At 38.2% G+C, this 21,696-nt stretch overlaps 1 protein-coding gene across 1 annotated transcript in view; it reads right to left on the minus strand.

The window, feature by feature from the left end:
• Nucleotides 1-21,696, minus strand: part of PATJ (PATJ crumbs cell polarity complex component) — a 159,312-nt gene that overhangs the window by 105,570 nt on the left and 32,046 nt on the right. Inside the window, exons 16-17 of the mRNA XM_087719579.1 lie at nt 20,641-20,808; nt 14,745-14,894 (exon numbers count right to left, since the gene is read on the minus strand). Of these exons, the coding sequence (XP_087575705.1) occupies nt 14,745-14,894; nt 20,641-20,808 (318 nt within the window). The remainder of the gene's footprint in view (nt 1-14,744; nt 14,895-20,640; nt 20,809-21,696) is intronic.

Consider the following 21,696-nt stretch of genomic DNA (forward strand, 5'->3'; position numbering starts at 1 on the left):
ACTTACCTTCAGTACAATTTGCAAATGTGAGTGCACGTGTATGTGCAGAGTGCCAAAAACAGGATGTGATAACGTCTGGATAGCTGGGTGGAGTCTCTGCCACTGCCGGTTCGCCCGAACCGGATAGAACCAATCAAATTTCACCCCTGGTCTATGCCATATATAACTACATACAATATGATGGTCTACTTGATTTGAACCCAAGTCAAGTTGGCTTCAAATCAGGTACAGCTGCTCAATCATTAGCCATGTCCCCCCTCCCCCATTACACATTGTGGACATCTTTGTGGTTCAAAAGCCACAAACTAAGGTTACAACTATGGCATATTCATAATAAAAACATTACCACTATATTTTTTACTTGGTCCAATAGGATATCTACATTTGTGATTATCTGCAATTCATATTTTAGAAAAATTATCATTTTTAAACCCCCTTTGTTACTGAGATTGAAAGAAAAAAATCCCAGGAAATACTCGGTTAGTTTCTGATTTCCTAGCTTTACAGCATTTCAATGAACAAGAAATTGTAGGATTGTTTTTTTAAAGAAACAAACAAACAAACCCTGAATGTTATTTTGCTCCTTTGTGCCTTCATGCCTAGGTATAACTTTACTATTACAAAATCTCTCTAGATAAAACAACAAAAGATTACAGAGCAGGTTAGGGGTACATTACCAAATGGTAAATATTTTTTATATTATTGTTAGCTCTGTAAGATAGACCAGACAAAGGAACAGACATTGCACACCTAAAGTTACCTCTGTGAGAAAAGTTATAATAATAGAATCTTGCTGGTCTGAATATGCTTCCCTTCTTCCTTCTTCTACCTCCATGTGAATTGAGATGTCTGTATATGTGTGTGTTTGTATGGGTGCATTCTGAGGCATTTTGGTAAATAATTTCCTTGTTTATCTGATTGTTGCTAATGGTTCTTCCACTGTCCTTCAAAGCCAACTACTACCGTACACTCACTACAATTACAGAAGGTGTATTACCAAAAGTTCATTCTTCCTTAATTTTCTCAGATGACATGGAATCATAATGGGTTTTTGTAGATACAAAATAGTTGTCATCTGTATTAGCCAACAGAGGGCACTAAAAGACCAAGTGAACCAATTTTGCTATGCATAACATTTAACTTTGTTCAATCATTAAAAGAGGTTTTATTCTTAAATTGCCAAAAAATCTGGACTACAGATGAGCGGCACCAACATGCAATAAGACAAAACATGATTTGCCAGACTGAAATACAAGTTAATGAAGGAAAGGAAGAATCCAAGGTGAGGCATGGGACAAGCAGTAGAGCTTCTATAGGAAAAGGGTAGAAGGGACTGAAAGGTGGAAAACATACTAGAGAGAAGAAACTGAGAAAATTTAGAAAGTGAGAGCAACAAGTCTACTTCCAAAGGTTCAAGACTTCTAGCAAAGTTACATTAAACCAACCTAATGCAGGCTAATATCTGACAGGTATATATTTTGATTATATTGCATGTAAACCCTTGTCATGTTAAAGCAACAATCTCATGCGTTCTTTTAGAAGACGCATCATCAATATAGATTCTTACAAAGTTTCAATCCTTCTGCAAGCCTCAGCAGAATACAAGTCCAAATCATTTATTCTGAAACTTCAAGTGTTCCTGAAAACATTTGTATTTACTTAACATTTTATTTTTAGGAACACAACAAGAGAATGCCACGGGTGAACTAGAGTTTGCTAGTTGCTTTCAGAAAAGATTGCCTTGGGAAGACTAGTGTTCTTAAATCTAAACTAAGACAAACATTGCAAACAGCACTTTCTGCAATACACCAATCCTAATCATGCATCTGATACTCTCAAAGTGAAAAAAAATATAGGAAGGTCTTCTCAGAACAAAATATTTCTTTTTAAACATGGACACACACAGAACACTATCATGTTGGAGATAGTATAATTTGTTTGTCTGTGTGTCAGATAACTAAAATCTGTACCTGTAGAGAAGTAGTGGTTAAGGCACTAAGCTAGAAACCAGATACTCTCTCTCAACCCAAGTCAATTCACAGAGACGTTGTGGAAAAAATAGGAAGGGAGGGGTATTAGATACATTTGCTGCCTTGAGTTGTTCATTAAAATAAGGTAAGATATAAATTACATAAGTAAACACACAGCTTAGGTGGGAAGGTTTGTCTGTAGAGCATGGGTGTCAAACTCGCAACGTGATGTATCATGATTTTTTCCTCTTCACTAAGCCTCTTTAAACCGGGACGGGTGTGGCCAGCATGTAACACATCCAGCCCACAAGTTTGACATCCCTGCTGTAGCAGGTCTCTCAGATTGGTGGTTACCTAGAATTAGTATTCTAGTATTAAAACATTAATACATGAAAATAAAGATTTGACGAACTGTACTTGGCAATTTTACACCATCCAGAAAATAAAAAAAGTATAAGAGCTAATTGTAACCAACCCTAAATATCTAGCTCTTGGAAATTTAAAAGAAACAGGATGCATGTGTGCCTTATCATACATTTAGAATAACTACCCTCTTCCCAGTGAAGAGAATACAATATTTTAAAATAAAAATGTAAAATGTTGTTGAGTTATCACTATGACTTTGCCTGAGTCTTAAATTGTGTAAATTCATTCCAGCTGGAGGGCGTTTTTGGAACAGTAAAAGACAAACTTTGAAAAATAAAAGATGAGTATTTATCGATCTGCAATGAAGAACATAGCAATGTATTTCATAAAGCTCTGCTATACATCTGGCATTAATCAAGACTTCTGTTGCAGAAAACGTCAGTAAAGATCTAGAGAAAAAAAATATAACACACAAAAAAAGAAAAATAACTACAGGCAGAATTGGCAAAAGAATTGGTTCTTAACGTCGCTCTGTTTAACACGCTGGCCTGAAAAATCCAGTTTCACTTATAGAATTGAAATAAAGCTCACTTTTGTTTTTATTGTTCAGTTTCAACCCAATAACTTAAACTAGATATGATCTTTGTGCTAAAGAAATGAAGCCATCGTAGGAGATAAACTGTACAGTAATTTTTCAGGACTATGAAAGTAAATCTTGATGGGATTGTTCAACCACAGGGGCTCTCAGAAATCATGTTTAATTTTTGAAAAAGCAACAGAAATATGAATGTTGCTATCTCAGATATTCAAATGCCACTGTAATACTGTAAAAATTTGTGCTGGTTTGCTATTGAACAGTGACTGCAAACTACAAATGCTTGCAAATTAAATCTAGCATTAGTTCCTCTGAAAGACTTGCGTATTTTAAGAACATAAATGTTTGTCAACATTAAAGCAAGCACAGGTAGGCCTCAATGTATGCTCACAATTGAGTCCAAAATTTCCGTTGCTAAGCAAGATAGCTGTTAAATGAGGCAGCAGTTTTCCAAGCATTGCTGATTTGTGGCCGCTCTTCCGAGGGTCTCTAAAAATTAAAATTAAAGCCTCTAATGCTGAGAAGAGGCAACTGCAGGCAACAACATACTGTATGTCTGCACAGTCTGCATGAGGGAAGATATAGCCTGTGAGAGACATTTTGAACTTATGAAAAGACAGTTTCATGTTAGTTCTTTAGCCATTAGGTTGTGGACTCATCAAATTTGATACTTAATGAATTTTGACACAGAAATTTTGTCCTGGGGTTAATCATTTTCTGGTACTCAACGCATGAGCTAGAACTTGTTTGGTGTTGGCTGCTTTGTGACCCATTACATTATTCCTTATGGGAAAAATCTGTTTGGTATTCATCATTTTGGTTTCTCAACACACCTTCCAGAATCAATGAATGATGAGTGCCAAGATACCACTGCATTAAATTAATATATCTACCGTATTTCCCCAAAAATAAGACAGGGTCTTATTTTCTTTAGACCCATGAAATAAGCACTTGCCCTTATTTTGGGGGAGGTCTTATTATTTTTGAGGTGCAGGAGGCAGCGAATGTGGTCACCTCATGGCTGTTGCTGGGTTGCAATATTTTCAGGGAGAGCTTATTTTCGGGGGAGGGCTTATTTTAGCACATGCGCTCAAAAGCCCGATTGGGCTTATCATCCACAGAGGTTTAATTTTCAGGGAAACAGGGTACACAGTACATGAATGCAACCAAAAGAAGATTCCTTTAAGAAAGCATACATATTAGAAATTGAAATCATAGTGTAGTGCTTAATGGGGTTATATTACAATAGTTTGTGCTGTATATTGCCCCCCTTTTAAAATGGCATTTATTTTTAATCCATGTGAAATGTGGAAGATAAGTAGTTAGGATTTTGCAACTGTCATAGCCCAGCCAAATTATTCAGAAAATAAAACGTCATCCCTCCTTTAAGAGAACATATCCAAAATTAGTGTAAAATGCATACAGTTACAGATACTTTTTGACAATCCCATAAACTGAAGCCTGCCAGAAAATTATTCCCAATCCACCCATTTGGGGATCCCCTTCACCTTCCAAATGCATCTGGCATTGCTCATGGTAAGCAACAGTACATTCTGGAATAGACAAAGACAAGTGAGCAATGGCTAAAGATTCCAGAAATACAGTACAGAAAGCCTCAAACATGGCCTTTGTTCTCTTAGCAATAAACCTCTGTCCTGCTTGCAAAAGTGAGTTTTAGTTTGGGTGATTTATTATGTAATTACAGCAAGAGATATTACAGCTCATTAATTATCTCAGCATATAACACATTTAAATTAAGTTATCAGCGATACAAATGTCACAATGGATGTCACTTACTCACTTCAACATATAATGATACATTGCAAATACTGCTGGAAAGAGAGGATAGTTTTCCAGGAAGCTTTAGAAGCAAAACATGTGGTCCATACCCTTTGCATTTGGATTTTCTCTCTATCTGCACCTGCCAAACACCAACACGTAACTTCTTATTCTCAATATTATTATTTGCTAAATTTATTTGCCGCCTATCTTGCTTTGGGGATATTCTAGACGGCTTACTCAATTACACCTGCTGTTTTGGGATTATCAAAATCATGTGAAGTTTGTTTCCATTTGTATCCCACAATTCAACTTTCTAGAAGACCCCAAAGGCAGCAGTGATGTTCCTCATATGAAAAAAAAATGTACAGGCATAACCATCAAGCCATTAAAAATGCAAACCTCTCAAAAATAACCAAGAATAACCAAGAGCAGGGCTGTCAAATTTGCGGCCTGTAGGCTGAATGTGTCACGTACTGGCCATACCCATGCCCGGTTTAGCGAAGGAGAAAAAGTCGCGTTACATCACATGACGCCCCCGTGACGACATGAGTTGCATACACCTGACCAAGTGTAACACTGCATAATCCTTCATGCTTGAAAATCATGAGTGAACACAAGGATCTTAAACAGCACCCCAAAATTTGCATGAGAACAGAGAAAATGAATCTGTGGTCATCTTGGTGTCACCAAACTTCAGGTCCCAGCTTCCCTTACTATTGTCCAAGGTAGCTATAACTAACAGCTTCCAGCAACATTTTAGCAATCCTAGATAGACAAGCTAAAGACTTCACAGAGAATCGGGGAAACAAAAGAAGGTAAGAAGAGATTGGTTCCATCTGGCCATCTGCACTTGTTTTCCCTCCTTGCTGGAGGCAGAGAAGGAATCAAGTCTCATTATATGGTCTAACACTGAATGGTTACTCATCTGAGGGTTTGTTGGAATGGCTCCAAGCACAGGATACGCAAAACTTTAAATGGTTTCTCACAGCATTTTGAAAAGAACTCGGAAACTGACTGGAAACCAGCTGAGCTCTTTTAACATCAGATTTATATCTTCCCAGCAGCTAATATAAGTTATTTTCTTATGCCTCAATGATAGTCACTGCATTAATCTAATCAGAAGGTGATGCTGGGAAGGATTGCCAATAATAAGGACATGGATCCAGAAAGAAAGGCAGAATCACCCCAATCACATAAATATTTCTTTTCCAACAGGTTTTATTTGTTCCTCTTATTTCACCTTTACCTTGGCTTTTTCTAGCAATGCATTCATAATAACAAGTCAATTCAAACTGAACAGACATAAGACTGTTTAGATGCCTTAGACATCAACTTTTTAAAATTCCTAAACATTGTCTGTACTGCCAGAGACTTGGAGAAACTGTAATAATTTAATGTTTATTTACAGATTATTTACCCCAATAAAATGTTCCAACTGTCCTACATAACTGAGATAATTACGTTTTTCAGAGTCCTGTCTCTAAATAAATTCCACCCTCTAATTATTATCTCTGCTATATCCTTCAGAAACAAGTATGCTCTATTATGGTCTTTACTTCTGCATGCCACCTATGAATTGCAGTAACCGCTATGTCTTCTATTAAGTAAATTCAGACTATTTTAGCAACAACAACTGTTTACTTTTATTTGTTTAATTTTAAATGGCCTGCCAAGATAGTTCTTCTTACTAAATATACTTCATCTAGGTAGTTTAAAAAAATTGTTAATACACATTTTAAATCATTCGTTTAGTTGTGTCCAATTCTCAGAGACAACTTGCATGAGTCCTGACAAATTAGTACACCAAATTAGATCTCCATATATACACATATTGCGGTATAAACCAATTCTTAAAATGCTAGGAAATCTTACCCTAAGTTTCACAACAAGTAACCAATACTTCACATTTAGCTATGTCTCAATTTAAATATTATTAATATTGCCATTAATTGTAAACATAAAATAAAAACAATTATAGCTCCCTGCAAAAGCTAAAAGATTGTAAAATGTGAGCTCCTCAAAATAAAATAATGTTTTAAAAAGTCAACCTGAGCCATGCAGACACACTTTAACTATTTGTTTTGTAACCTGTCTCCAATTTAGGTTTTGCATTGTAAAAATACAGTTGATTTTTACCTATTCTGACATATGTATACAGCAACAGTATGTATTTGTTTAGTTTAACTAGGGTTTATAAAGCTTCCAGATATATTATACCTAGAAGCTAGCTAGGTTTTATATATCTTTATATATATCTTTTTATATATCTTTAGGTAGGGCACTTTAGCTAAAGATGGAATCTATGAAAACGTGGGATGATTTTGAATCACTGGAGGTTGAGGCTGTATTTGTAATATCAGACTTCGAAGAACCCATTTCTAGTAACTTGAACAATGCAGACTGCAGAAACTTTGGGCCCCCTTACTCGCACAAGCACAAAGCCGAAAATACCAGCCTGAAGATGGCGAGTGGGACCTCACTGAAACGTTGCCAAGACAATCTCAATCTTACACGGGAAAAGACCTGAATACAACAAGACCAGCATTTCGGTGTACACACACACACACGTACGTACGTACGTACGTATGTATGTATGTGTGTGTGTGTGTATATCTATCTATCTATCTATCTATCTATCTATCTATCTATCTATCTATCTATCTATCTATCTATCTATCTATCTATATATATATCTATATATCTATCTATCTTATATTATATATATATATCTATCTTATATTATATATATATATATATAATATTATAATATAATATAATATAATATAATATAATAAATATAATATAATATAATATAATATAATATAATATAATATAATATAATATAATATAATATAATATAATATAATATAATATAATATAATATAATATAATATAATATAATATAATATAATATTATAATATAATATAATATAATATAATATAATATAATATAATATAATATAATATAATATAATATATATCAAGGATGTGGAGTCAGGGGAGGCAGGGCCTCACCACTGTCATCATGAAAAGAAAAAAAATGTGAAAGGAAAAAGGCTGAGGTAGTTGTTGCCAGAGTAACAGTGGATGACTCTGCTTAGTGCTTAACTGTTTAAACAAGCCTCTAAAAAGAGTGTCCTCTATAGGAGGAGGCAGGAGAACCACATGCCTCATTTAGTCTATCTTTATGATCACTCGAGCAAAGTTAAGCAAGGGTTAAAAGCTGAAAAATTCCTTATGTAGACGAGGCACGTGGTTCTCTCGCCTCCTACTTTAGAGGGCACTTTTTTAAGAGGCTTTTTTAAACCGTTAAGCAGAGGTATCCATTGGAGACTCTGGCAGCAGCTAACCCAGCCTGACCTAGCAGCTCTTGCCTTTTTCCTTTTACATTTTTACATTTTCATCATGGCAGACAAGAGCAGAGTTGAAATCTTCTGTGAAACAGTTATGTGGGTATGTGGGTCGGAGGGAGGGGGAGGAATTCAAAATTAATGTAATTTGTAAGTAATTGTATTTTTGTAAGTAATGTGTGTGTGTGTGTGTGTGTGTGTTTTACCTGCCTCTGCTGGTGCGCGGGCTGGTGTTTTTTTTTAATGTTTCGGAACCATTCCCATAAATAAACGCATTTATTGGGCAGTAGGAAATCCCTCAGCTGGGAAGTGTCTGAGTTGAATTTGGCAACCCAAAACTGTTAAAGCGAAGAGGCTGACCATTCAGCAGGCATGTTTATAATCATTTTCCGTTTCCTGTCTAAGGGGAACCACTTTAAGTGTGGGGTGTCTTCATTAATATAATCTGCCCATTTCTCCTTCTGATGCTGTTTTGTAGGAGAGGGAAGAAAGATGGGTTCTCCCTTGGTGTGGTAGAGCCCTTCCGAAAAACCCAGCGCTGTGTCCGCCATAGAGGCAGGACGCGGGACGCCTCTATGTCGGACACAGCAGCGGGGAATCCGTAAGTTGCCATAGCACTGGGTAAAATGGCAGTGGTGAGCCTTGTGTCAGAGTGAGGAGAACTCGGCGGATGAGAGTCAGAAGCTGCCGTCACTCGGTTCGCCTCAGTCTCGCCTCTTGGCCCGACTCGGTGCAAAGGGCTCTGTCTGGCATCTTCTCGCCCGCTGTGCCCCCCTTCCCTTTCTCCTCTCCCCCCACTGGGAGCCCCGTCCTGCTCCCCTCCCCCTTTCCTCCTCCTCCTCTCCCCTTTCTTTGCCGGCTGCAACTGAACAAGGAGGCACCGTGGGGCCAGGCCCCTTGCACCCATGTCCAGCCCGCTGGAACTCACCGCGCCAGGGAGGAATGAGACCCCATTGTCCCGCAGAGACCACCACCGCTTGAGCGGGGAGGACGAGGAGGAGAAGAGTGGTGAGGCCTTGTGCTGGCTGGCCGGCCAGGCGAGGAGTAGGTCAGGCAGGGGTGGGTGGGCTGGCTGGCTGGGGAGAGAAAATCATGGCCACTCAGGTGGCCCCCGCTGCCGCCGCCAGCAGCTTGGGTGTCCCAGCTCCGTCCGAGCTGAAAAAAGCAGAGGCGCAGCAGCGGGATTGTTCGTCAGAGGTGGGGGGCAAGGCAGCGGAGCGCGGAGGCGGCGAGAAGCAGTCGGAAAGTGAAGGTCCGAAAGCCCCGGCGCTGTGTCCGCCATAGATGCAGGACGCCTCTATGTCAGACACAGCAGCAGACCGTCCGAATGCCCTGCCGCTGTGTCTGACATAGGGCGGGTTTTGCCCGCTTGCCTCACCAGCCATAAACCTCACCACACGTCACTGATATATATAAATATTTCAGTGACATTTATCAACAAGATTGGGAAAGTATTATTCTGTGTTTCTGCATTCCCCATTACAGAAAAGTGAATAAGTATTGTTGGATCATTAACTCTGCCTATAATTTTCTATACCCAGTTTATATAAACTTTAGAAAATTATTTATTAAAAAATAAAATCAGCCTTGAGTTGAGGTTAACTACTGATCACCTTAGAAAAAATGAACATCCATGGAGTTTTCTTGAGAACTGTATCCAAAATGGTTTCCCGTTGTCTTTTTCCATGATGCTTTTCCAATGTCCAACGTTCCAAAAACAAGCCAAAATCAAGCCCACGTAGCTTCAGTTGCAAACAAGATGTATGATTGTAAGGTCCTTGGTGCTCTCGGAGCTTGGTTCTTTTCTAGCAGACGTTTCATCACCAAACTAGATAACATCATCAGTGCTGATGCACTGATTATCTAATGAAATGTCTGCAAGAAAACAACAAAGCTCAGAGAACACAAAGGGCCCTAGTTCAAACCTGAGCTACAAATATTCTCTTCTATCAATTATATGATTCTCTATTGCATTTCATCCAAAACCTCAAATTCTACTATTCAGAGGGAAAACAACTTACACTTAAAAAAAGATGATATAAGAGAAGGTCTACTCTTATAAAATCTCAGGAAAGATACTCTAAAGCTTCCCCATTGACTTTCCTTGTTAGAAGGTTGCAATAGCTGATCACATGATCCCAGGACACTGCAACCATCATAAATCTGAATCAGTTGCTAAGCATCTGAATTTTGATCATGTGACCACGAAGATACTGCAATGGTCGTAAGTGTGAAAAACGGTCAACAAAATCAAAGGCATGGCCCAATTTACTCTAAAGTGATTTTTTTAAAATATTCATAATCTTTTCAAACCCCTATTTTATATTTCACCTGTATATGGAGGCTGTATTTAGAAGCTACACTTTGTTTTAGGAAGAGTTAAGGAAACCTTATCCTGCAGAATTGACATTACTTTTCCTATCACTGTCAGCAGTTGTCTTTCAGGATAAATTCTCAATCTGTGTTGTTCAGGACAGTGACCCTCTTCTCATATACCTTCCCTCCTTATTTCTGAAAAGAGAAATTTCGTATGTAAGCTAGCCAGCAAATAAGATCTAAGTTGCCCCGTTCTGATTGGCCTATATATTAATTAATCAATTTCTCTGCATTTTCTGCATTAGAACATGAACTTAGGAATCAGCAATCTTCATGTTCCTTTTGTGCAATTAATTAGCACCTTCCTGAAATTATATTTTTATTGGAGCTAAAACATATAAAGAACAGTTGTTGGAATTGGGCATGTCTGGTTTAATAAGGACTAGGGGGGCATGATAGCAATGTTCCAATATTTGAAGGGTTGCCACAAAGAAGAGGGGAGATTTCCACCTATTCTCCAAAGCACCTGAATACAGGACAAGAAACAATGGATGGAAACAAATCAAGCAGAGAAGCAATGTAGAACTAAGGAGAAACTTCCTGACAGTTAGAACAATTAATCAGTGAAATAAGTTGCCTCTAGAGTTTATGGATGCTTCAACACTGGAAGATTTTAAGAAGAAATGTGACAACCATTTGTCTGAAATGGTACAGGGCAGTGATGGTGAATCTTTTTAGCACACTTGTTAGGGGCGCGCGCCGGGAAAGCCGAACTTCCAGGTTCTGGCATGCACCCACACCCAACAGTCAGCTGGCCAGCATGCATACGCACACTGGTTTCCAGCAATGCTGCATGTGCGCGAAGGACAGCTGATCGTCTCACATGCAAACGCACCAGAAACCCAGAAGACAAACAGGCAAGGCCACACGTGCTAGGCGATATGGTTTCGTGTTCCACTTTAGGCACGCGTGTCATAGGTTCACCATCATGGGTATAGGGTATTCTGCCTGAGCAGGGATTAGACTAGAAGATCTCCATAGACCCTTCCAACTCCCTTATTCTGATTCTGTTTTCAGAAGATTATGTCAAGCTTCCATTTCATGTCTCTGTAAAACCTCAGTCCACACTATCTTTTAGCTCCAAAGATTTCTGTTGTTCTTTTGTTCTACAAGTGCTTCCATCCTTCTTCCAGTTATACTCCACCCGGCCCTAGGCCCCTTCAAGCCACCCAAGGAAGAAATCAGGTCATCTATGCAACAGCAAAAATAAACTTTCCAACACTTTGTATAACCATGATTATTTTTGCTGTTTGCTCACTGAACCATCACAGTGTTGAATACATAATATACTAGAAAAAGTCTGAAAATACCCATATGTTTCAGCCAGAGAAAAATGAAACAGCAGGAAAGAGAGGGAGAAAGGGGATGTTATTCTACAAAAATTCCAGATGGAGCATATCAGATTGAAAGGTATGTTTTCCCTTATAATGCTGCTTTACATTTTTTTTTCTGTGAAAGTAAACAGCTGTTTGTTTATAGAGCTGAAAATTAAGGTGTGAATTTGGAGAGAACATTAGAGGGACAGCAACATGTTCCTTCGTCTTGCATTTATCTTACTAGATTATTCTGGTTGCTGTTTCTTGGTCACATAAGGTGCTGAAGTTATGCATTCAAATGTGATATAAATTGACTTTCAAAATAGAATATGTTTCTGAAGAATTCAAATTAATTTGAGGAGTTCTAATGCAGAATACAAAACTGGCATACAAGGCAGAGGTGGGTTGCTAATTTTTTTACTACCAGTTTGGACATGCTCCCGTGTGCACACGCTGAAGAGTCCGGGTGGGTGGGCGGAGCCTCCTGCTGCCGCTACTACTTGTTGGGCCAATCCGGGCCAAACTGGCAGCAACCCACCTCTGATGTAAGGTCTTTTGGCTTCTAACCAGCCTTAAATCTTGAAAAACCCAAATAATTAGTGAAATGAACAAGACAGAATAAATGGCATTGGTTAAAAAGGATTGAAAAAAATATTAAGAATGGAGTGGAATGGAATGGAATGGAATACAATAGAATACAATTTGTATGATACTATAAAGAAGATTGCAAAAAAAAGGGAAAAGTTTATGACTGTTCTACATTTTTCTAACAATTTTCTATACACATAGAAAGGTACTGTACAACTCTCATTTTAGCAAGTAAATACATATTTTATAGATGATAAACCTATGTAAAGTACATTAGTAATAGAAGATTTGAAGCAAATCCTTCTATTATTAAAAAAGAAAACGCATAATGATTTGCTACATTAACACTATGGTTTTTCCTCCCTCAATTTCAGCATGAAATTTGGTAAAAAATAGTATTTCTTCTGGAATTCAGTTCCTTTTACAATGGATGCTGTAAATTTCATGAAAGAAAGTATTTGAAATTTCAGACTTTTTATATAAAATCTGAAAGCCATAACCCCAAAAAATCCATTTAGAACATTAAATCCACTTTCTTGCTTAGTACAGAAATCCAAATTAAAGCATTCAAAACCGATGAACCTCTAATCACATCCCAAAAAAGAGAATACATCACATTTAGGTAATTGATATTATGACATACATTGTCAAACACTTTGCTAAATCAACATATATTGTGTATTTAACATTCCCTCAATCTATTAAAATAGCTACTCAGTAAAAATGAGATTAGGTTAGTCTGGCAAGATTTATATTTGACACATTCCAATAATTTACTATGTTGTTTTTCCAGTTTCTTACATAGTTCTTTATATGGTCTGCTCTAAATGTTTCCAGTATTTCTCAGATTAACTGGTCTATAGTTTGCTGGGCTATCCTCCTACCCCTTTTGAAGATAGGGACAGTATTTGCTCTCTTCTAGTGATTTTCCTCCCTAGGCTTTTTCAACATTTAATTGCGAATCATTAGATAAGATCCAGGGGTTCAATTCATCTGGTCCTGGAGAGTTGAAATAATTTTTAAAAAATGGTGTATTTTCTGACCATTTTGTCAGACCATAATTGTCAAGCTTCAATTCTGCCCATCCTACTTTTTCACGACTTCTTGCTTGAATACTATTTTTTTTTATTCCAGGACTCTAAATCAAAATAAAAGTCAAATACTTCTTTCTCTTCTGTTAGTATTTTACCACCAACTAAATTGATACTTTTTCTTGACTTTTGTTTTTAACATGTTTAAAAGAAGCCCTTTTGGTTCTCCTTAGTATAATTCTTCAACTACTGCTTATTTGTAGCTTTTGTTTTCACGACATCAGGGCTATACTTCTCAGCTATCTATCTATACCTGTGATGGTGAACCTATGGCACGTGTGCCTGAAGTGGAATGTGGCGCCATGGCGCCTGGCACGCATGGCCTCACCCGTTCCTCTTCCTGGTTTCTGGCAAGCATGCACATGTGATGATCAGCTGGCCTTTGTGCAGGCAGCAGTGCCAGAAACCGGAAGAACTGGTTTTCCATTTTCCGCCATGAGAATGAATATCGGCCAGCTGATCGGTGTGTGAGCATGCGCGACAGTAACCAGAAGACTTGCTGGCCAGCGTGCATGCGTGTACTAGAAACCAGTAAATGAAATCAGAAGTACATTTTCCCCTGGGCATCTCCTCTTCCTGGTCACGGCCCAGACAAGCATGTGCAAATTGCTCCCTTTTCAGCACTTGGTGCCAAAAAGGTTTGCCATCACTGGTCTATACTTTTACGACGTTAAAATTACAAATCATTTATTTTCTGAGAATCTCAAGCTACCCTTATCTATATGTCACATCATTGGCATGAATGTTTATAAAATGAAAGATATGAAGTTAGCTAATATTCTTTCTGATTTTTCAGCAACATTACACTGTACTACAACTATTATTAAACAAATACTGTTTAAGTATAAAATGGTTCCACATATGTAGTGTATACATATGAAACCAACATTTTAAAATTAAGAACAAAGCCTGAAAAGTTTTTAACCCAGTCTTGCGCTTCTGCTGCTTATAATGTACAAAAGATCATGTCAACAACATGCAATCATTGCAAGTCATGTGTATCATAAAGATTTGTTTATGGATCCAAGAAATAAATAAAAATTAAGGAATGCTGCCAAAACATAATGAACACAGAACAGTATCACATAAACAAAAAACCACTTCCATAAAAAGAGTTCCTTCTTTTCTATTTATCCTACCATAGTCACTAAAGTCAAATTGGAGAGTTGAAATAGTTTTAGAAACAGGACGGGACAGAACATGCAGGAGAACAAAAGAATGCCTGCACCAAATCTAAGGTAAGAAAACCATTAATTTCTATCTTGTACATTTAGTTGAGATACATTTGCTTATTAAGGATGTAAGCATACCTGGTAGTCTAAAATGCTGAATCCTAAACCTATTTTTGCATCTTTAACAAGGACAATGTCTTGGACTTCAGAAGACCATAGTGCTAGTTCCACATCTTCATCTTCCTGCTCTTCATCTTCCTGTTGTTCCTCTGGATTTTCAAGATTCACCTAAGAAAAATACTAGTAAGATGTATCTTGTATATGCAAAGTAAAAAGGTCATTTAGATTGGAATTTCAATCTACATACTACTAAAACTCTGGTTGTCATAGGTTTTAACTGGGTGAAATGGTACAATGCAGGATAACCATTTTTGAACCAAGGTACCTTTGGACCAGGGACGTAGAGTCACTAGAGGCAAGGGAGACGGGGCCTCACCAGTCTCCTCAGGGAAAGGAAAGAATTTTAAATATTTTTTTAAAAATAATTAAAGCCAGGGTAGTTGCTACCAGATTTCAAGTCACAGTGGCTTGGTGTCTGCTCTCAGTATTAACTAGCAGGAGGCCAGAGAACTCGGGGCCACCTTTGCATAAGGAATTTTTCGCCTTTTAAAAGTTAAGAAAGAGTTAAAAAGCAAAAAATTCCATATGCAAAGGAGGCACTGATTCTCCCGCCTCCTGATCGGGGAGCAGTGAATCATGCCTTACGAGCACACTTACGTTGAGCACACTTACCTTGGGCGGACAAGAGGAGAGTTAAGAGAGTTTCCACAGCTGGAAAACATATGTGGATCGGACGGAGGGGGGGGGAGATTCAAATTTATTGTAATTAAATATGTAATTTTTTGTTGTGGAGTGTGTGTGTGTGTGTGTGTGTTTCTTTCTTCACAGCGGTCTGGTGGGGTCGGAGGAGGCGGGGGGCAAGGCGGCGGAGTGCGGAGGTGACAGGGACGTTCTCGCCACTGTGTCCCAACAGGCCAGGAGTCTCTTGTTTATGTCTGCCATAAACGCGAGATGCCTGGCCTGTTGGACACAGTGGTGGCGGGGGGAGGAATGGGCTGGGTGGGCGGGGAGGACGAGCAGGGAGGAGGAGGAGGAGGAGGAGGAGGAGGAGGAGGAGGAGGAGGAGGAGGAGGAGAGCGGTGAGTCCAGGCAGGGAGTAGGTCGGGCGGGGGTGAGTGGGCTGGCTGGCTGCAGGCCGGGGCAGCAGGATTGTTTGTCAAAGGAGGCGGGGGGGCAAGGTGGTGGAGCGCGACGGCGGCGAGAAGCATCTCAGATGGAGCCGTGACACCCCGAAGGCAAGCCGGCACTTAAAGGCATGCCGCCGTCACGCTCCACTGCCTTGCCCCCCTGCCTCCTCCAACAAACAATCCTGCTGCCCCGGCCTGCAGCCAGCCCAGCACTGAGTGGAGAGGAGGAGGAGGAGGAGGAGGAGGAGGAGGAGGAGGAGGAGGAGGAGGAGGAGGAGAAGAGCAGTGAGTCCAGGCAGGGAGCAGGTCGGGCGGGGGGTGGGTGGGCTGGCTGGCTGCCCGCCGGGGCAGCAGGAGTGTTCGTTGGAGGAGGCGGGGGGTGGCAAGGCGGTGGAGCGCGATGGTGGCGAGAAGCAACACCCCTGCCGCTGTGTCCGACAGGCGCCTCGCGTTTATGTCTGCCATAAACGCGAGACGCCTGTCGGACACAGCGGCAAGGACGTTGCTTCTCGCCGCTGCTGCGGTGTTGCCTCACCAACGGTAACCCTCACCGCACGTCACTTTGGACACATAATGTGTCTAATATTTGGGACTCATGAGAGAATGAAATTTGCAATAGTTTCCATTTTTCTTTATTTCTTCGGACTACATATGCTATTGTTATCCCATGTAGATATGCTTTGGTGGTGTCCCATAGGTTTTGTAATGTATCTTGATTGTTATTTTCTTTGAGGAAGAATTCCATTTCTTTCTTAATCTGCTGGGTGTACTCTTTTTCTTTTAGTATCTGTGTATTTAGCATCCAACGTCTATTTTTCCTCTTTGGGCTCTTCCAAATTATTTTTATCGGGTTATGATCTGCCCATGTGTTAGATACGATCTCTGTTGCTTCCAACTTATTTTCTATCTCACTGTTCTTCCCGGCTCTGTCGATTCTAGACCATGATTTGTGTGGATTTGAGTAGAAGGTATATCCCTTTTCATTTGGATTTATTTCTCTCTCTCAAATTTAAATTCATGTCAAAAAATGATTTTGGCAAAGTTTTCCTTTTTCTTCTTCTTTGAGTTGCTACTTTGTCCTTTATTGTGTCTACCACTGCATTAAAATCTCCCAACAAACAAATATTCTCTAATCCCATTTCTATTATTTTTAATGTAGTTTTTTATAACATTTTTTCTGATTTTCATTTGGCGCATAGATCACCACCAATAGCACTTGCATTTGTTGAATTTTAACCTCCATCATTAAGATTCTTCCATTATCATCTGCACACATTTGACTAGCTTTTTACTCTTTTTTTATATATATGGCTATTCCTCTCTTTTTTGTGGGCGGGGGGAGTCTGCCAAGGAGACATAGAGTTCACATAATTTCTCTTGTTCCAAGCAGTTTTTATATTGTTGCTCCTATGTCCCCTGTTTTCTTTTCTTTTCTTTTTGCCTGTCCTTGGTCATTGTGTTTCTGTTTAGGTAAAGAAACATGCCCCAATGAAGCAGGTTTGCCCAGTGATTTCATAAAATTAAATATTGGTCATTTTATTTTTATAAGTTTTGTAAGTATAACACTTATACTTACATGTATAAGTAGAAAATCTTATGGTGTAAGGAATAAATATTAAGCACATATAAATTAGGATCAAAAATTGAGATTTTTATTTTATTTTATTCAATTTATATGGTTATCCACCTCACAAAATCACTTTCTAAAGCTTCTTCTTCAGTTCATATTTTGTACAAAATATTTTATCAATAACTATATCTTAATTTGATTGTAATTTACACAAAAGTCTTTTTGGGGCAGGAAGGAAAAAACAACAACTAGATCTATCTAGTTTGAAAGGGAAAACTATTTGCAACTGATATTCAGCTATAACTTCAGGTTTTTATGCAAAGATGAAAGAATGTGTTGAATGCATCCTCAGTTGATAGTTTTAAAATGATTAACAACAGAAATGGACATTTATGAAGTATCTTTTTATTAGTTAAAATGTTTTTTTTTTAACTGATATGCTACTAAATTGGGAAACCTTAGGAACACTCAAAGCACACACTTATTTTACCATGGAAATAGTAAAATCAATATCTGGGATGTCTAGAAAGTTTAATAGCTAAAACTATAATCTTCCAGGTACCATCAATTTCTTTGTTCACAAAATGGAAGCAATCAGCTAATGGAGAATTCCAGAGATTAGGTATAATTCAAAACTTTTGCTCCTTTATTATATTGTAGAAAGATGAATGGGATGTACACTGTCAGCATGTCCTTTCATTGATTTACATACTTGATATCATTAGTACAATGATGTTTCTAGCTACCTGCCTAGATAAGCCACCAGGAATTTCCAATTACATTAAAAGTAGTAAAGTCAGGAGCATGAAATATTTCTGCATGAAGATACACTTTCTAAACTACAAGGACAAGTTTAGAATTCAGAAGAACATACTTAGCATCATCAACTTTTAGAACTTACAGTTCAAAAAAGTTCCAGGGGCTAGATAAGATTCTGTTTGGCAGAGATAAGAAAATATTATCGAAGATTTATCCATTTTGTCAAGATGCTAAAGAAGAGATGGATAAAAGCCTTCTAATAACATGGGAGAGAAACTTTGGCTATGAGATTGAAATGGGCAAATGGTGGGATCTATGGAGTAAGACTATTAAACTTACAATATCTACAGCGTTTAAAGAAAACATATACAAGATGGTTTATAGATGGCACTTCCCCCCAACGAGGTTAGCCAAAATGTTTCCTGGGTTATCTCCACTGTGTTGGAAATGTGGAAGAAGGGATGGCACATTCTACCATATTTGGTGGTCTTGTACTGAGGCCACGAAATACTGGAGAAGGATTCAAAAATGGCTAAAAGAGGTTACGGGGGCAAGCATGGAATGGAAACCCGAGAATTTCTTACTAAGCATAAAACCAGAAAACATGAGTAAATCTATATGGCATTTGAGCCTACATATAATTGTGGCCGCAAGAATAACCTATGCACAATTTTGGAAATCTACTACCATACCATCGGAAGATGCCATAATTAAAAAGATTTATGAATGTGCAGAAATGGACAGAATGACGGGTTGGCTGAGGGACAAAGGAGAAACAGAACATTATCTTAGCTGGAACCTATGGTATATGTGGGTGACAAGGAGAACAGCAAGGACTTAAAACGGGGAAAGTTAAATAGCAGTTGTTAACAATGGGAACTAAAAGTGAACATGGGTATTGTAATAGATCCCTGAACTTTATAACGAGAAGATGCTGCTTAGAGACTAAACAATGAGGAAGGAAAAGAAAAGTTGGGCTGTGAATGACTGTCACCACGGGGGGGCGGGGGGTTGGGTTGTATGTTTAAAATTGTATTTGTATTTGTATGTCTTATTCTTTAAAAAAATGTATAACCAATAAAGACTATTTTTTAAAAAATGTTTCATTTTAAAAAGCTCCCATTTGGGAACACTGAAAAAGAGAAGTTAATCATTATTGTCCTACACATGAAAATATTTTAAATTTTATTAGTTTTTGATGGAATATATGAGAACAATGCCCACAGCTGGAATAGAAGATGGTTGATTATTCCTTCTAGAAGTAGTCTCTTAAACATCTGGAAATTATTATTCAAATATAGCGTACACTAGATATAGCAGACATCTTCAAACCTAATTCTGGAATATCCTTTAACGAGATTGTTTTACAAGAATTAATATGGAAATCAGATCGTAACTACAGGTAGTCCTTGACTTACGATCACAATTGAGCCCAGGATTTATATTGCTAAGTGAGAAATTTGTTAAATGAGTTTTGCTCCATTTTATGATTTTTCTTGCCATATATGTAAAGTGAATCATTGCAGTTGTTAAGTTAGTAACACAGTTGTTAAGTGAATCTGGCTTCTCCATTGGACTTTGCTTGTCAGAAAGCCACAAAAGGGGAAGGTGACCATGGGACATGGCAATCATCATAAATATGAACCAGTTGCCAAGCATCTGAATTTTGATGAATTTTTCATGGGGATGCTGCAACGGTCCAGAGTATGAAAAATTGTCATAAGTCACTTTGTTCAGTGCCGTTTTAACTTTGAATGGTCACTAAACGAGCAGTTGTAAGTGAAGTGACTATCTGTACTTTGGCTTTTCCTTCAGCTTCTTTAAATAACAGAACGGATGATGTGTAAACTGCACAGATAAATCACAAGTCAGAAGGACTAAAGATTTGGATATATGGCTCTAGATTGTGGAGTGTTATTCAACAACCTGATATCCAAGATCCAATGTTATCTATCATGGATGAAGCATCATAAATTTTGAGCATTGTCTGCTGTAATATAATACTGCTCAATATTTCCCACTCCAATACTGTTTATTAAAGTACTGTGTTACAATATTTCACTAAATATGATAATAAAAGATAGAATTTAATCATTTACAAGGTAGCAGCAAAGCTTCCACTGCTACACCCCTAGTAGTTTCAGAGATAATAACTTTTCATGAACCATTTAAAGCAAAGAAAGCAATATGCTAATGCACATGCCCATAATAAAAAAAAATTAAAAGGCAGATGAAGCAGAGCATTTTCCATCGTAATGTGGCTAAGAATTTTACTTTTTTTTTAAAAACATGCCATTCTGAGCAGTAGGAAAATGGTTTATGAATTATTCACATTCATTATTCATAATGAAAATTAAATGCAAAGTAACCAATACCGAAAGCAGTAGCAGAATCAATTAATAATCTTTGGGAAATCCTTGGAAACATGCCATAGGATTGGGGTTTTTTTTCCAAATACCTTTGGCTCTAGAGAATGAGCAATTGTGGCTGTAGGCTCATCCACAAAAGAATCCGTATCATCATCAAACAAACGGCGACAACAAATCAGAGTAAATGGAGGAGGAACCTCTTTCAGAAAAGAAACAGCTTCACGGCGGGATTTCCCATAGAGCTGGACACCATTTACCTAAAAATAGAAAGGACACCATTCCTAAATTGACCAATACTTTAAAACTATTAGAATTTATCATAAATATTTCACTGCTTATTTTAGTGTTTCAATGACAAGCAAGTGCAATCCCCCCTCACCAATAGATAGACAGATGGATTTCATTTAGAATTCCAATGAAGGAGAAAAACATTTTGTGTGTGTGTGTCTGTCTGTCTGTCTGTCTCTCTCTCTCTCTCTCTCTGTGTGTGTGTCTTTGTCCCTCTTTCTGTCCCTCTTCTCTATGTCTCTCTCTCTGTGTCTTTCTCTCTCTCTCTCTCTCTCTCCCTGTCTCCCTCTCTCTCTGTCTTTGTCCCTCTTTCTCTCTGTGTCCATCTTTCTCTCTTTCTCCCTGTCTCTCTCTCTCTCTCTCTCTCTCTCTCATACACACACACACAAACACACACACATACACGACACACCATTTTCAGGAAACTAATGACTTCCTTAAACCACTAAAGCAATCAATAGTATTTATTTAGTTTTACTTGATCTCCATGGCCTTTCTACTCTCATCTCCTGTTTTACTGTAACTCTTCAGATATTCTTGCATTAGGATACCCTTCAGCCCTAAGCCAGCATTGAGAACATTAAAGACTGCAAGGAATTGTAGTTCAGCAGCACATGAAGAAACATTGGTTAACTGTTAAGGTTTTGTTCTACAGATACTCCCCTTATTATTTCTTTTTTAGTTCTTTCCACAAACTGAATTTCTTGATGTCAGGGTAGGTCTTGTTAGTTCTACTGCTTCCAGTACCATACTTTTGTGGCTCATACAATTCACAATGACTTGTAAAAATGTAGACTGATGATATATAAGGACAACCAACAGAAAAGAGAGAGTTACCTGCTAACCTCAAATTAGCT

Source organism: Thamnophis sirtalis, unplaced genomic scaffold (genome assembly GCF_051295495.1).
Source record: "Thamnophis sirtalis isolate CommonGarterSnake01/CBP01778 unplaced genomic scaffold, rThaSir2_p1.2 scaffold_7, whole genome shotgun sequence".
Taxonomy (NCBI): Eukaryota; Metazoa; Chordata; class Lepidosauria; order Squamata; family Natricidae; genus Thamnophis; species Thamnophis sirtalis.